Here is a 16,664-nt window from a genome sequence, read left to right on the forward strand (position 1 = left end):
TAATATATATATACATATGTATATACATCTTTTTCTTTAGCATGACAGGAAAAATATTTCATTTCTTATTTTATTAGAGTTTTATGCATTCTATTTATGCTGAAACATTTCGATTTATAGTAATATCGCAATTGAAGTTAATGGGTTTTGACACAAACCTTCACACGCACACAGAAAAAAAATGTATATTAAAATATTCCATTAAAATTAAGTATCAACAAAATATTGATTATAATCAGACTAATTTCCATAATATCATAGTCGATATAACTGTAATAATGTCAAAAATGTAAAACGATTTCACCGCATGTAAAACACATTTTTCGCCGTTAAGATGCTATCTTTAAGAAGTGTTTGAAGTATATAATATATATCGATAAGTCTGCACTTCCTTATTAAGGTATCGAAGACTTCATCGAATTTGTATCCGTCGACTTCAGCAATGATCGATAAATAATCGCGTGATAATCGTTACACGCCCCGAACATTACTTCGCATTTATCTTCATTTCTAGACAGCTGTATTTCACATGAATTAAGCACGTGAATCGAGAGCAAATGTTTCGTAAACTGTTTCGTTCAAATAATTTTACCCAAGCAATATCGTTCGTTATTTCATTCTTTTTTTAAAGAAACGCGCCATTCCTTTTACCATCTTTTTTCACTGCAAAAATTTGCCTGAACGACCTGACCAGGTAATTCTGCGTCTCATTACCGGTGCCAATTATCGAATGGACGATTGGATCAGGTGCGGTGGCAAACGATCCTCGACTACTCTCAATCAAGCCGCGGACGAGAAAGACGACGACGATCGAGGGCAATTTCGATGATGATACGGAATTATCCAACACGGGGAGAGAGAGAGAGAGAGAGAGAGAGAGAGAGAGAGAGAGAGAGAGCTATTTCAAAGAAGTCTTCGCTATTCCAACTAAAAGATCTTTTCTGTCTGTACATTGTTTCTTCCTATTCTCTTTTTCGCATATTATATGTGATGTTCTACATACAAGGGAAAGGAACATTTAAAGGAAAAATTTAATAAAATTGAGAATTATTTAAGAATTATAGAAGTCTGTATATATTCAAAGAAATTACAGTTATTTAATTTTGAACTACGAATAATTAAAATATTCATATATTATCTATATAAACTATAAATTTAAAAAAAAAAACAAAGAACTTTTCAGTGTTACTCGTAGCCACGCGGGACAATACCGAATCTCTTAGGTTTGGTTCTTTGTTCAGAACTACAATAAACTACGAAATATTACACTATGACCACAACATTCTGTAATCTGTTTTACTGAAAATAATAGAATGAATAAACCGATGCAATCGAGTCAAACGCGACAGCCTTATGTACGACATATGTCAATTTTATTTTTACTTATACAAATTAACTTTAATCTCAGTTTCAATTTACTCTCTACCTTTTTTCTAATTCTTAGAAAAAGTTAAGATTAAAATTAAATTGGTAAAAACAGGCATTACTAGAACTATCTTGAATTCACCATACAGTTACCCGCAAACAGTGAATAAGAAATATTAAGGATATTAGGTTTATAGAGTTCTTATATATGTAAAATATACAATATGCGAAATATAATATGTACTCACGTACGTACGATAGGACGACTATTAATACGGATCCGCGGGCGAACTTCGTTACAAGAGCTATGTGATTTTCCATGCAAATTGAGTTGTTCGCCTGTCATTATGCTAATAAAAGTAATGGCGCGTCGCATAGGGATAATGCAGCTGTCGTAAATGAACCGTCGCGATCAGCATCGGAGGTTCATCGCGAAAGGAAGCATCGCGAATCGCGACGTCGCGACATTTTTTCGCGACCAACCATTGTCAGCTCGCCGTGACAGGTGGCTGATGAGATTGCGCGTGGTGAAAGTTGCTCCGGGAGCAACGCTCACGGCTTCTCCTCATCGCGCACGTCCCTTCATTACACGCGGACAATACCAGGGAAGAAGTGGAAAATGTTAAATTCATTGCGAGCGAGAGGGAAAGCGAAAGATGCCGGATTTGTCTCACGATTAGTTTTCACGACCTGCGAACAACGACGTCAGGCGCGAAATGGAATTAGCCGCACGAGAAGAAACTTAGGAATTATCGAGATGAGTTTTCTCACACCGCTGCAGAATTATCTCGGAGAGATAAGGAGTACCAGATTTCTCTCCTCGTGCAAAACACTATACGTTCCAAATATTTCCTAATTTTTTCTCGCGCATTAAATTAGGAATACACAAATGTTTTTTTTTTTACATACGCGCGTACTTTCTATTTGAAATTTGAATAATATTCTTTCCAGTCAATGTTTCGCGAAACGCTGCATATATTCGTTATGTCATGCATGGAATACATTTTCAGGGCTAAACGTAACAGCTCGTCGCAGTAATTTCGATACGCGAGCATCGTACGTAGAGTTTCGTGATAGTAATTGCATTTATGTAAGATACGCGCGTTAAATTGCTCTGCCGGCGTTGAAAATAATGACGCGGCGATGTGTGTAATTAACGCGCCGTCATTGTATTTGCGCCATTTAACCCAGGTTTTCCCCCGCTGTATTAATAATGTATAGGACTCGCGAGAATTAGAGGTTTGCGCTTCTTCTCCTCTTATTTTCCGCGTACCGAACGCGAAAATGCAAACGGTGCACGTCAGTGACTCGTTTCTCACAAAGCGAGCGAGAGTCGTCCACTGGAGCTGTGGTGCATCGTGGGACTGACGGCGGAAACGCGTCTGCTGCCACTCCGCGCGGCGTTACGTGCGTGCATAATGCATATCGCGTGACTCCGTCACGGATCCGGACAGTTACAACGTGTACACGCGTAACAATATCGCGTATCACGGCGAATCTCTTTCTGCTACCGACGTCTGGCATTTTAATCGAAGCCGCGCGAAAGAGAGCGAGAACAAGAAAGAGAGAGAAAGAAAGACAAAGAGGGAAAGAAGGAAAGCTAGAGAGAAATGGATTGCCAGGAATACGTATCTTCATACATACAACGCTAGTGTAACAAGTGACATGCGTACTGATAAAAAATGAAATGCTGCGCGCGCTCTGTCGAGATACCTTTGCCATGTCTCTCCTGCGCGTACAGTGTGATGTGCGTACTTCTAAAGCACCCTATATATTGTATTATGACTGACTGACTAGTTACATTGTAGCGCAATTACATTATCCCTATGTTAGATCTATGCTAATGACATTGTTACGTCCGGTCGTATCTTGCAATCGCGATCGTAAAAGGAACGAAACACTTTTATAGTAAAATAAAGATTTTTTATTACGACGCGATAAACGTCCCACTAATAGAACGACACATTCAAGCCGCGAAGAAAAAAAAAGATCATGCAACTAATCATGTACGATACGATTATACAGTTCGCAAGACCGAAAGCGATTCTTTTTTTTTCCCTGTTATTCACACATCGGTCTGTTAGAATAAATGGAAACATTTTATCTTGACACGATGCATTAGATCCTAGTTTTTCTTTGTTATATACAAAGATGAGTGGGTTCATAGAGAAAACAAGGCTACTGTAATGACGGTTTATCGCAATTAAAATTATACTTGCTGACTACGTTGTAGCAACAATTACATTATCTGCCGGTAGATCTATATTAATAACCACTGCAATAATAACTCGTTTTTCTTTTTTAACGTCCAGATGTTCTTGCTCGAGGCTTATCTAACCATGCAGCCTATTATGCGTTTGTCAAGAACGTTAAGAACGAGAATTAGTAAGCGATATTCCGGTATACTTATAAATTTGTTTGCGATTAGTTTCCTACTACTCGGCCAAGCAACACAATTAAATGAAAAAGAGCAGTTATTTTTTTAATTACTTCAATATATATTTTCAAATCTGTTCCAACTTGTTTTTTTACCTCAAGATTACGATTGAATTTTATGAATCGGCCATACATTCTCATAAAATGTTGGTTCTCAAGGAAAAATCAAAATCGGTCTTAAATAATGGATTTAACGAAAAGTGCAATTTGTAAAACGTCACGTCGGAAAAACTACAGAACTGCGAAGTACACCCGCTGTGCTTTTACGAGCTGCAGGTTCAGCATACCGACCAATTACACCTTCCACGGTTAGGTGGTTCCCCGTCTTAACGGGCAGTTAGTGCGAACATAAATGTCTCTGCTGCATGCTTTTAATTGCCCGCTTATAGCACCGCGCGCGATATACCTATGCGATGGTGAAAAAGGCAGTCGCCGATGTGGAAATTTGAAACGCCATGGTATGCGAAGCGAGCGATACCTGCCTCTCAGTTTATTTTCAAACGGCCGGTGAAAATCGTCAATCAGGTTTCGTCAAGCTTTGAGAATCCCCTAATAAATTTTAAGACGGTATTTCTTCGGCGAGAGAGGCTCTTCAAACGTTATTCCGTTTATATACCTATTGAATCTACAGGGATTTAATAGTGACATCAGAATACAACCACGACGCGAGATCGCAAAATTATGTACATTCCTTTCTAACACGCTTCAATAGCGAATAACACCGTAAATCTGGCCCGACCTTATTATAAGTCACTTAACCGGTATTCGTTTTCGACGTATGCATTGCGTGAGTGTACGATGCTCAGATTGTGAGGGCCGTGGCGGAAGACTTAACCGGATACACCCGTACGATAACTTCTGACTCAAGTAGGAATACTTGAATTTCGGTTATTAATTTCGTGAGGGGCGCGACGGGGTGCTACGACCCCCTCGTGCGTGTCAAACTGGGGTTGGCTCTTCGTCGTGACTCGCCCTTGGGATCCCCCTGAGACAATGATCCCCCGTGGCGCTGGATGTCTCCGACGACGTCTAGGGACCCCCATCGGGACGAATGCCATAGTCTCCATTTTACTACTATAGAGACGTCAGTTATCCGTCCCATCATTTCGTATTCGAGTCTGAGGGTTTGCAGGTCTCTTTCGTCTCTTCTCCCCTCAATTATTGGACTATATTGTAGTCGCGCAAGATCACATTATTCCACAAAAAGAATGATTTTATTGAGAGATCGAAAAATTTAGATAAATGTAGATTCGAAAATAATTTTGTCTTTTGTTTGAACTATCAAAATAATTATGTAGAAGACTAAAACTGATTGCTAGAATATCGAAATTTTTTACAACATTGTTTTTATCATATTTGAGTTTCTTACATAATTATTTTGATGAACAAAATTTTCAGATCTGTATCTTAATTATATTTTCAGCAAAGATTCAGCAAAGATCATTTCCATTCTACTATATAGTTTTTTTTCCAATAATAAAAATAAAATAATAAAAATGTTAACAAATAAATAAGATTCATTTTATCTATGTATATTTGAACAATTAAAATAAACTTGTAATCTATATTTCCTTCAAGCGAATCTTATTTTTGAAACATCTCTCGCAATCAATGCTGCATGATACAAGTGAAAAGCACTCAATAATTTGTACAATTAGCATACAATTTGTAATTAATTCGTATTTCATGTTGTAAACATTGTAATTATTTTAACTAATTAAACATTTACTATTCTCAACCATTCCTCCTTCATTATTTTGGGTAAAAATGGAATAATAATCATCGATTGGATAGGCCTTCGACCTACGGATAAATTCTTTAAATGCAATGTATTTGTGTAATTGAAGAGTTGAGGAAAATTGCGGATAAGTACTATTCGGCGCGTACGTCGAACGATTTACGATTTCAATAAATGTCGAAAGATAGCTACGTCTCAACTTCGATATATCCATCGCGCATATCTAATTGTAAATATTTAAAGAAATCAAATAAAATATACTTACGCCCTGAAGATTGTTCGCAGCAGTGTCCACACGAAAATTATTCGTCAATCCCAAGATGTGTATATGTAACATACAAAAATATGTATCGTTAATGGTACCGATCGAAGAAATTTTACCACGCAATGTTTTTTCGAATTACAAATTATTGCTACATGCAGTTTAAGGTTCTGTTTTGCCCTCGTGCGGCATACTTTTTAACGATTAGCAATGTAAACTACATGCATGCTGATATGCGCAAAACTTCTCGCCGTTCATGAATGCACCCTACGAGCTCTCGTGCCTACGAAGGAACCGGCGCTCCGCAATTAATTGCCGACCATCGGGGCACGGCTTTTCTCTCCCGGCCCGAACCCATTACTTTGTAGCATTTGGCTGGTAACTTAATGACCTATACTCACGGAAGTCGGATCCTGAAACAGAAAAAGCGTGAAGCCATGGGTTAGACATGCTACTCAAAATTCACAGTGCGCTACGAAACGTTTAATTTTCAATTTTAAAGATCGAGCGTAGCAACGGCGGTGGCGGCGGCGGCAGCGGCACTACTCCTCCCGGTAGCCAGTTCCCGCTTTATTGCTCCTTTTTAAATTGCATTCGTTTAGAAATTCCGCTCGTACCACTCTCGTCGGTTGTATTATACGTAGTTGAGTACGTGCTTACATGCAGGATGGGGGAGAAAGAGGACAGTCGACATTATGCAGGCATAATAATCGGATTGTAAATCGGCCGTGCGACGAAATAGCGACCTGCCCCCGTGCTACGTGCATAACGCAGTTATGCACGCAGTTTCTAAGTATAAAGACGTTCGTCAATTTGTTATGCATGCCTCGGTGGGACGAAAATTGCATTTAATTCGCCATCGCTCTTACCCGGCGACCGTCCGCGGGGCTGCGGCTGCCATGGACGCTACGTTGACTACATAAATGTAGATGTTCCATTTAAAAAGCCATTTTCGCGTGTTTAGCATAATACGTAATCGCGCGAACCGCCGGTCCGTCGGATCATCCCTGCCACATCGTCTGCGAAAGGTTACCGCGTCGTTAACCATAAGAAAAAAAAAAGAGAAGCAAAATATCGTGAACCAAAATATTCCTCGACCGACATTCTCCGAACAGTTTATTCCCCGCGCAAACGAGATTCCATTAAAATATGATACGCGAGGAATTTTGAAATTTTTTTCTATCTAATTATTATATACAGTCACAAAACAAAGCATGAATTTCTGCTTTTCATTCAAATTTTTTTTAATGAAGAGATTATGACGTCATTATTTACTTTTTCTCTTGACGATTATGTTATGATAGTTACACATCACTATAATTAATGCTCGGAAAAAAAATCATCATTTTTCAATCTAATTTTTATGCACTAATTTATATGCATTATTTATTTACGCTATTTATATAATGTGCACAATCTGTTTTCTTTTTTTTTTTATTTTTCCTAATTCTCTCTGGCACATATATTTTTTCGTTGACAGAAAATTTTGTAGCTAACTACAGTTTCGTTTAAAAACACAGCGGTACCGGTGACGCGCGTTTCAATCAATCTGTAAATAAATGGCAATTCAACGCGACGCGTCGCGTAATTCACACGATGTGCACACCCGTTCTCGTTCCGCTCTCTTTACTCTTCGGTGGACAGTTTTACCACCTTTCGATAGTACCGGTTGTCAAGCAGTTCGGCGAGAAAAACCCGTTGTCGAATCGCCGGTATATCAAAATCATGCATTCACCGTACATCGCCGCAGTTCAGTGAAATCTCCGGCAATGAACGTCGACGATAAACGGTAAATTTTAGTTTAATTAAAACTCGACAGCTTGTGTAATTCTCTAATCCTCCTTAATTCGAGACAACATGTACTGTACGTGTCGAATTATGATAAACGTGTGAGAAGAAACGCGTCGGCGCGTTTCCACCGACCACGAGAAAACTTTCGAGAGCGCCGTTCGCGGCTAAAAGGCGGAAGACGAGAGCCGCGTGTTTCGAATCTCGATTCGACATCCTGAAGCAACGTACAAGATAGATGGTAATACGATTATCTATGGGGATGCTCCGCGCGAACGCAGGATATACATGCAGTTATACGCGATTGCTACCAGCGGCCGTTATGAACACAGAGTATCGCGCCAATAAACGTTTGTATGAGTTTACAGAAAAAAAGAACATAAGAACGTAAATCGAGCGACTCGAGAAAAGAGCGAAAGACGGAGAAAGAAGGAAAGAAAGAGAGGGCGGAGGGGGGGGGGGAAGGTTTAAGAGAAGAAGAGAGAAAGAGAAAGAAGGGAAGACGAGAGGATACTTGTGGAGAGGCTCGCCGCAAGATCGCTCCGGCTCCCACCGGAATTTTAACTTTTAATAATAAAGCGAGGGAGTCTCGCGTTGTTACCTTATGATAGCGCACGCGAAGAGAGGGCAGAGGATGAAGGGGGGGAGTGGAGAAGGGAGCGAATTAAAGGCGGTAGAAGGAAGTTCTCTCTCCGTCTTCGGCTCACCTGCGGCCGGAGTCCAGGGTAAACCGCAGCACAGGGTACCGCCGCCACCGCGTAATTGCCAAGCTCTCACTTACCGGTCGTTCGATTGATTATTATTTTTACGCGCTGCGACCTGCCTGACCCCGCCGTGAAGCGTGTGCAAGAGCGAGTCGATCGGCGATCGCCGCATTGCGCGTCTTAGATCTCGTCATTAAGGCATCGCTGCGCGCGCGGGCGCGACGGCATGTTCTCCATATTATATCGATGGCGTTTTCAAAATTCTTTCTTAAATAAAAAATTCGCAGTTTTTTGCCAAACATTTTCATCCGAATTTGACAATTTTCTGAGAATTTTTGAACTTGTTTTGAAATCTGCATGGAAAGAACAGTTTTGCTGAAGTACCTAAAAATTTAGCTATATTGAGAAAAGATGTACTAAATTCTAATAAATATTTGTTTGAATAGTGCCAGTTAAATATGTAATTGTAAGTGTAAACATTTGTTTGATACAAGAATCATTAATTTGATTTAATTATTATTATTTTTTTATTTAGCAAATATAGGTATCTGTTTCATAAATAAATGTTAATATTAGTACTATTGAAACGACTAGTTATTAAAATTTAATATCTTTTTCTTCCAGTAGATACAGATTAGAAAATAATTACGTTGGACTATCAAAATAATTATATAGAACGTTCGAGTTAATGTTAGAGAATATCAATATTTCTTACAGCATCATGCTTGCAGAGTTTCCTGTAAAGATTTTGATTGAACAAAATTATTTTCAGATCTGTATCTAAGTTAAATTTTTAGATTATAATAATTCTGCATAATCGTTCATTCCATGTAGATGATCCAATAGATAGATTGTTCAGTTATTAATTTATTAACAGTATAACAGTTAGTCTATACTGTCTATACTTTTTAATGGAATCAATCGCGCGTTTATTGTAATTTGCAAGCTTTACTTTTCGATGTATTTGAATCTATCCAAATCTATCGCTGAGCGGTCTGTCGGTCGATCAGTCGGTCGGTCGGTCGGTGGCGAGCTATTATCTTTATATACCTCGACCCACCTGACCTTAATGTACCGATCACTGCCGCTCCTTGAATCATGTTATTAAACCGCTTGATCTTATGGACAAAGGTTGCCAGGTGTAGGGAATGGCGAAATCACGCGAGAGCGCTTCGAGAGAGTGTTCTTTTTCTCTTCCTTTTTTTCATAATCAAAATGTGAATACACCGGAAGTCATGATCGTATAATTAAATAACAAAGTAGGAATTCCTCAGAGAGATTGGGTGGTGGATCGCGCGCGGGCTTTTTATGCGCAACAGAGTGCGGCGGTTACGCGGCTTAGCTCGACGCGGCGCAAACAAATTAAAACATTCGCCTAACGTTGTTGCATTTTAAGCGACGCTTTATCTCGCCTGCAAAGTTTGTGAATACAAACGCCAATCGGAAGAAAGCGCAGAGGTGGAAACGGTGCAACGCAACGCAATGTAACGTAATGCAGAAAGAGAAGCGTAAGCCTCGCGATGTCTTCCTCGCACTTTTTCTTCAACAAGAAGCACGAAGTAATTGGATTTGCAAAGGTGGAAAGTCGTGGATGCAGGAGAGAAGAAACCTGGCGAGAGAAGCCGTGTAACTGTAGAAAAGAGGCACACAATGAGCTGTATAAATAAAAAGCTCAACGAGCGAGTCTTGCCGAACGTAAGCTCGGAGAGTTACGAGACCAAAGAAAACCTGCCCGCGTTGTTCTGAATAATAATTACATTCCACCACTGTTTACGTTACAAAGTACAGAAAATTTTCCAAAGAGAGAGAGAGAGAGAGAGAGAGAGAGAGAGAGAGAGCCGATAAGCTCAGTAAATAAAAATACTATTTATTTTTTGCCTTAGAGTTCTCTTGGAGTTGTTAAGAGTCGCGACAGGTGCTACCCAAGGCAATTAAAACTCCACTGTTGATGAATGAGAGATCACGTATCGTAATCGTGAAAAAAATATGTAAATTGAGTATAAATATCATTAAGTAATAATGCTTGGCGAATGAATAGAATGATCGATCATATCTCGAATGCAAATCGAAATGTCCGGCTGCGATATCGACCGTGAACTTTGGGCGCGTGCATACGCACATACACGCACACGTATAGACGGTTTACTCATTTAAACTAAATTATTCCAAATAAATGAGCGTGTCCTCGGTAGTGCCTACATACCCCGGGACATTCATTCACCCTTAATTAATGATCCGCTCGAAAGTCGGCAGGATTAATCGCGTGCAATCAGATCACCGTAATTAATTACTTCGTGTTGGAAGCACTTTGTTTGCGTCGGCGAGGGCTATCTTGATGAAATGAAATTGCGCGACGTTGTGTCTGAAAATGTGCAAGTCAACGCGTGATACAAATGACTTACTCTTCGACTTACTCAAGCTTGTTTTCCTGCTTATTTCAATGCGTCTGATAATTATTGATTTCATGAACCATCGTATAGTATTACTTTTCTCATAAATTTGTTTTAATCATTTATGATCTTTAATTAATCTTCAATTATTAAAAAAAAAAAAAGATATCCTCCCTAACGTGATACGAAGGTAATTTATTCACTTGCCCCCTGACAAGCTTGCCGCTGTAAATAACAACTCGAGTGATATTCTTATTGGATCGTATTAAAAAAAACATATTTCTTGATTATTCTATCCTTTTTTTCATGAATGCGATGACCTGAACAAGTGACAACTTTTTTCACTTTTCTCCAATTTCACTTCCATCAATTTTCTGGACGCGCGAAACTGCCTACGGCATGTATAAAAGGCCATATATTATATAATACAATGGGACTATGGTAATAATATCAGATCGTATTCGAACATGTAGACGAGAAACTCGAGATGGTTTATGACGTAAGTGAGTGAAGCAGTACGCGAAAGTGGAGGTGGAAGATCTTTACGACTTTCTTGATGGTGCGAAATCGTCTCTTTCTTGGAGCTTCTGCCTCTATCCTTTGGCAAGACATCGTTGTAGCTAAACCGTCAGCCCCGCTGCAAGGAAAGATTCCTTTCTCATATGAAACGGAGTACATCGTGCAGGCAAGCAAATGCGTAATATTTCGGTAGGAAATGTATGTCGTCATGGCGTAAGATGTCGTCGTAAGCGTCACCTTCGCCAGTCTACGATCGCGATTGCGATCGGAGGCATAGCTGTATAAACAGGGAAGAATAACTTTCTATTTATTAGAGGTTATTCCTTCTTTTACAAAAGCAGGAAAAATCAAGAATTTGTTATCGTTAGAAAATATCTTTTCAGGCGAGAAAGAGTTATCTTAATGATCTGATTCATAGTTGGTTCTTATTTTAGGACCGTCTTAAATAATATCTTAAGATGCTAATAATAGGCTCTGTGATTAAGACCGTACTTAAGACAGTTTTAAAATATAAATATAAAAACCAACTATATGAATACGGGCCTAAATATGCAATTCATGTTTAAAGATCTGATTACATTCCTAATAAGATGATATTCAAATCGTGAGTATTACTGTCACTAAACGATAATAAATAGTAACGCGAAATAAATCTCGCAATCTCAACTGCAATCTCAAATGCGATCGACCACTGTGATAAACTACTTCTTTTGAAGAATTGCCATCGTGCGACTGAATCCGGTTTAGAACTATTAAGATAACCAGCAATAACTATTAATAAAACTAATATGACGAATTGCTCGCGGAAGTTAGAGAAGGAAAATAGATTAAAATCCGATCTCGGAAACAATAGATCACATCGTTCATGCCCGAAAGACTAAGCAATAAAGAAACAATCCTGAGTGCATTGTGAGTCGTTTAGAATGATGAACGAGCGATTCGAATGGCAAATCTTATCAACAGAAGGAGATAGCGAAGCGGGAGACAACTCTTTGTGCGCATTGTGCGCGAATATTCCTCACGGGAGGCTAAAAAAAGGAGAATGGTCAAAGGTCATCGAAGCGAAGACACCCACACACTCTTAGAAAGCCGCACCCAGGTAAATTATCCTGCGAAAGTTACAAACACGGTCGTGCGTCACAACAATTATCAATTGTAGATCTAATGTAATCTAATGTAATCGATATAAACGACAAATATAATAAAATAATAAACAAATTGTTGTTTTTTCATAAAAAAATATTTGCATCAGCTAGATTAGTTACGATCTTTTCTCGAATTGAAATCTCGCTTTCTCGGAAGAAACGCAATTAGGGCGCGTGGAAAACTCGTAACTTTCCATGGAATTGCATTAGCCGCGGTATGCGAACGTAAGTTTCTTTATTAGAATCCTATTTTGAATTTATGTGGGTAAAAACGGATAAACAAGTCACCAGGAGGAGATGTAATTGCGGCTTCAATTACGCCGATGGTACAATAGTGCTCCGATCCCTATCGGCTCTTCACTTTCTAAGCGGACTGGGTTTCTGGTGTAACCGATCCACTAAGATCGGTGAGAGACTACTTCTGTTTCCGAATCTCACGCTCTCGTCTGAGATATGACGTCATAGATACCTTCGCATCTAAACAACACACATCATAATTTTGACAATATCAATCTAAAATGAGTTTCCCTTAAATATTGCGTATTTTTCTTTTTTTTCGTTATTTTTTTTTATTTTCTCATGTTCTTTCTTTCCTTTAAGAAAAATTGATTTTTAAGAAAGGAATTACTTAGAACGAAACATTGTATCATAGGTCACCACATGAACAAATTACGTCGCCGCACTTTGCTTGTTAATTTACGGTTTGACCCAGAAGCTCAGAATGACAGCCGGTGAAGTGCGGTAGTCAACTCCTGACGGAATAATTTTGCTTTCCTCCAGCGTTCTGCGAACGAACGAGTGGCGCCTGGCCCACCCCCTGACCTATTCCCTCCTTCTATTCTTCCCCACCATTTTATACGCCGTGGGCGGATCCCGGATGGACCTAATAAATTGTTTGTTGTAATTAAATGAGTTCGAGGGAATCGTGTAGGGCGTGTGGGGTGGGACGGGGAGACGTGAGAGAGTGAGGGGGACAGAGGCCGGGGAATAGGGCCTCTATATATAAAGGAATAAAGATGAACGGCCTATGGATGGGCCGCTATCTGCGCCGCTGGAACAGAAACACGCTCGTGGCGCGACAGCCCCTGACAAATGACGGCCCGAGCGGGGCTATTGCCGCCGCCCCCCAGCAACAACCCCTCCTCGTACACACCGCACAACGCCCGTACCCCTCTATACGAACGGTCGAGCCACCCCCGACGCCACTGCTTGCCGACCGGGGGCCCGGGCCATGATTAAACAGAGGGGGGGGGGGGAAGGGGGAGAAACGAAATTGACCGGCGAATATTCCGCGGTGCGCGCCCGAATGCGCTTGATAAACTCTCGATTGGCTCTGCCGAGCAACACGATTGCGGGCCGCTTTCATGGGAACGAACTCTGGCTCGTGAAACACCATTGCCGCGGGACGGCTTTTTTTTGTCTGCCCGCGGAAAGTTCTGCGTGGAAAAGAAGAGAAGAGTGACTGGTGAAATCCATCGCATCGATATGATTAGATCTTGTAGCTTCGAAAACATTGTGATAGATTATTAGGCTGTTATTATCTACTTTACTCTTTATAAATTCTTTGGAGTAAAATCTCGCTCGAAAGTGAAGATTCAGCCACTTTGAAAAAGAATTGAAAAAGAAGACTCAATTTTAATCCCTTCAGACCTGGAATCGTATTAAAAAATTTTTTTTTAATTCAATTCACACGCACATTAATAAATAATTCTAAACAATTAATTTTTTCAAATTTTTTACTACTTTTTCAACATATACATTATTATGTCATCAGATCTCAAATAGTAGAATTAATATCGGTAGAATTAAATAATTTCAACGGATAATGTCTTCAAATTTAATGTACATTGTAGTATATGCAGGATTTAAAAAGATTAAAACATTTCACTCTTTAGAATGAAATTCACTCGAAAAGAGAATAACTATTTACCAATACATTAGACAATCAATAGAAGAAGAAATAGAGATGTCTTAGAGATCTGTTTAATAAAAGTTATTAAATTTGGAAGACTTTTCAGTTTTATCACTTGATATACGTCGATGCGCATACCCATTCTTGTTTCTCTTAAGGAGGAAGGTTTCCTCTTTCTACGATGAAAGTAAAGGGTGAGAGAGCGAGCGTATATCAAAGTGGAGCGAATATATCCCGCGCGAACGTCGTCCGCGCAATGTAACCGTCGTTGCAGCGGGGCGCATTCTATTTGATTTGCAATTCGAGCGGGTCGTCCTCGCGCGCACGCGGTGAGACGGGAAACAAGAAGTCCGCGAACGTATATCCGTTACGTGCAGTGGGACGGTGGAATGGAAAGAGACGAATTGAAAATCGCCGTTCCTCGCGTCGTATCCCGGGGTGAAAATGCAATCTCCGCGAAGCGACGCGATGGTTCATCGCGGATACGAACAAATTGATTTTAGTCACCCCTTTCCACCCCCATCCCTTCCAGAAGCTTCTTCCGTTAAACCAACATTGCAATGCGCGAGAGAAAAATCACGCGCATGCGTGCTAATATTTCCCGTGCGTTTATATTCGAACTAATTGCCAGTTTTGACTTGTCGGCTTTCTTTTGATCGCTCGAAAACATTACGTACTTCTTTTTCAAATGAAAACTGAAATAAAAGAACCGGCTAGAAAGAAAATTGAATCTCATCGAAACGTTGCGAACTCCTTTTATTTCCATAAAATAATAAGCTGTAAAATATCTTGCAGCTATTTTGGTATAATTATGTGATTGAGCGATTGATGAAATATATTTCTGACCGTATGAAGCAATATAATTATCTTTTTCTCTCACGAGAAAAAGATGATTGTGCAGAGATTAAGTATGTATTACAATCAATAATTTTATAATAAAATACAATATTTATAGTTTCTGTGTGTTAAATTTTAAATTGTTACATAAGATTCATGTAAATCTAGAGATCATTAATCTCTTTCGGTGAGATTAAATGAAAAAAGTGATACTGAGTAATTGCTTCGCGCTTGGCGCGTGAACCAAGAGGGAAAAACCATGCTACCAATGCGAGTGTCGAGACAGAAGAGAGGGAGAAGGACGAGTACAAGCGCAGATAGATTCGGAATGCCGCCGATGGATTTGACAGAGAGCCTCGCCGAAGCGTTGTCGCGTCATTTTGTATTTTATTTTCGAGAGTCGTGCGCGGATTGGACACGGCGCGTTAACAGCACTCGTTGTAATGCTTTATAATGCCCCACGACTATCTCCCATCCCTCCGTGGCTCTTGGCGCCACTGGATAACAACGGGAAAAGGGACAGCTTGCACCAGCCGTCGGATTTTTCGTGATAAAATATGACGGCAAAGCCCCAGAGGGCAAGGTCCGAGCGAGATGGCAATGCTCGTGATTTAATCCGCGAATTTTCGCGCTAGAAAATTCTTTTTGCAAAAACGATTTTTTGTTAGCCTTTAATTTTTTGTGATAGTTATTGTCATCTCGAAGAGAATTTGTAAATGTATAAAATCTAATACATTCTATTAGCCAAATAGTTTCCTAATCTGCAAAGCAATTTGCAAAGACGTCTACGTCTCTGAATTTATCAGTCGACAGATTGGCGAATATCGCAAATCGATCATAATCTCTACAAGAATTCGAGGCAATTCGTCCCGATGGCGTAATTCACCGCAAGCGAGTATAATGGGACACCATTTGCTCGCATATACGCGCATTATTGCACCCGCTCCGCTCCATCTTCCTCTCTCGAGCACAAGCGAGCGAGCGAGCGAACGCGAGTACAATGCATCTTTTATTCATCCGACAGAGTGGAGCCTTAATTTGAATTGAATAGGATTTATAAATTATTTCAAATTATAGTTGCGACGCATGACACACACACTGAGCCTACCTGGTGCTCCGGTAGCTACCAGGAACATAGCAGCAATGGTCGCAACGGCGACGACGACGAAAGGACGACAACGAAGAAACGACGACGACGACGATGACGACGACGACGACGACGACGACGACGACGACGACGACGACGACGACGACGACGACGACGACGACGACGACGACGACGACGACGACGACGACGACGACGACGACGACGACGACGACTGGCGATCACGATACGCCGCTCTTTACAGAGTCTAGATTGTACCGACAGATGCAACATATATATCTTGGTAAGCAGGATAAAGAGAAAAATAGATAGAGAGCGAAAGAGAGAAAGAGAAAGGGAAGATACAACGAGCTGAACGCGATCGAAACCTTTTCTTGCGTTGACTCTCGCCGAGATTCTCTTACGTAAGCGTGCATCGGTCTCTCGCGATGGAATTTGAAATCCCCCGGGCGTCATTGCGTCG

General features: G+C 40.2%; 1 protein-coding gene across 1 annotated transcript in view; it reads right to left on the reverse strand.

Annotated features, from left to right (window-relative positions):
* Positions 1-16,664, reverse strand: part of LOC108690387 (ankyrin repeat domain-containing protein SOWAHB) — a 126,219-nt gene that overhangs the window by 35,188 nt on the left and 74,367 nt on the right. Inside the window, exons 8-9 of the mRNA XM_018197648.1 lie at positions 6,203-6,214; positions 5,805-5,807 (exon numbers count right to left, since the gene is read on the reverse strand). Of these exons, the coding sequence (XP_018053137.1) occupies positions 5,805-5,807; positions 6,203-6,214 (15 nt within the window). The remainder of the gene's footprint in view (positions 1-5,804; positions 5,808-6,202; positions 6,215-16,664) is intronic.

This window comes from Atta colombica, unplaced genomic scaffold (assembly GCF_001594045.1).
Source record: "Atta colombica isolate Treedump-2 unplaced genomic scaffold, Acol1.0 scaffold32, whole genome shotgun sequence".
Taxonomy (NCBI): domain Eukaryota; kingdom Metazoa; phylum Arthropoda; class Insecta; order Hymenoptera; family Formicidae; genus Atta; species Atta colombica.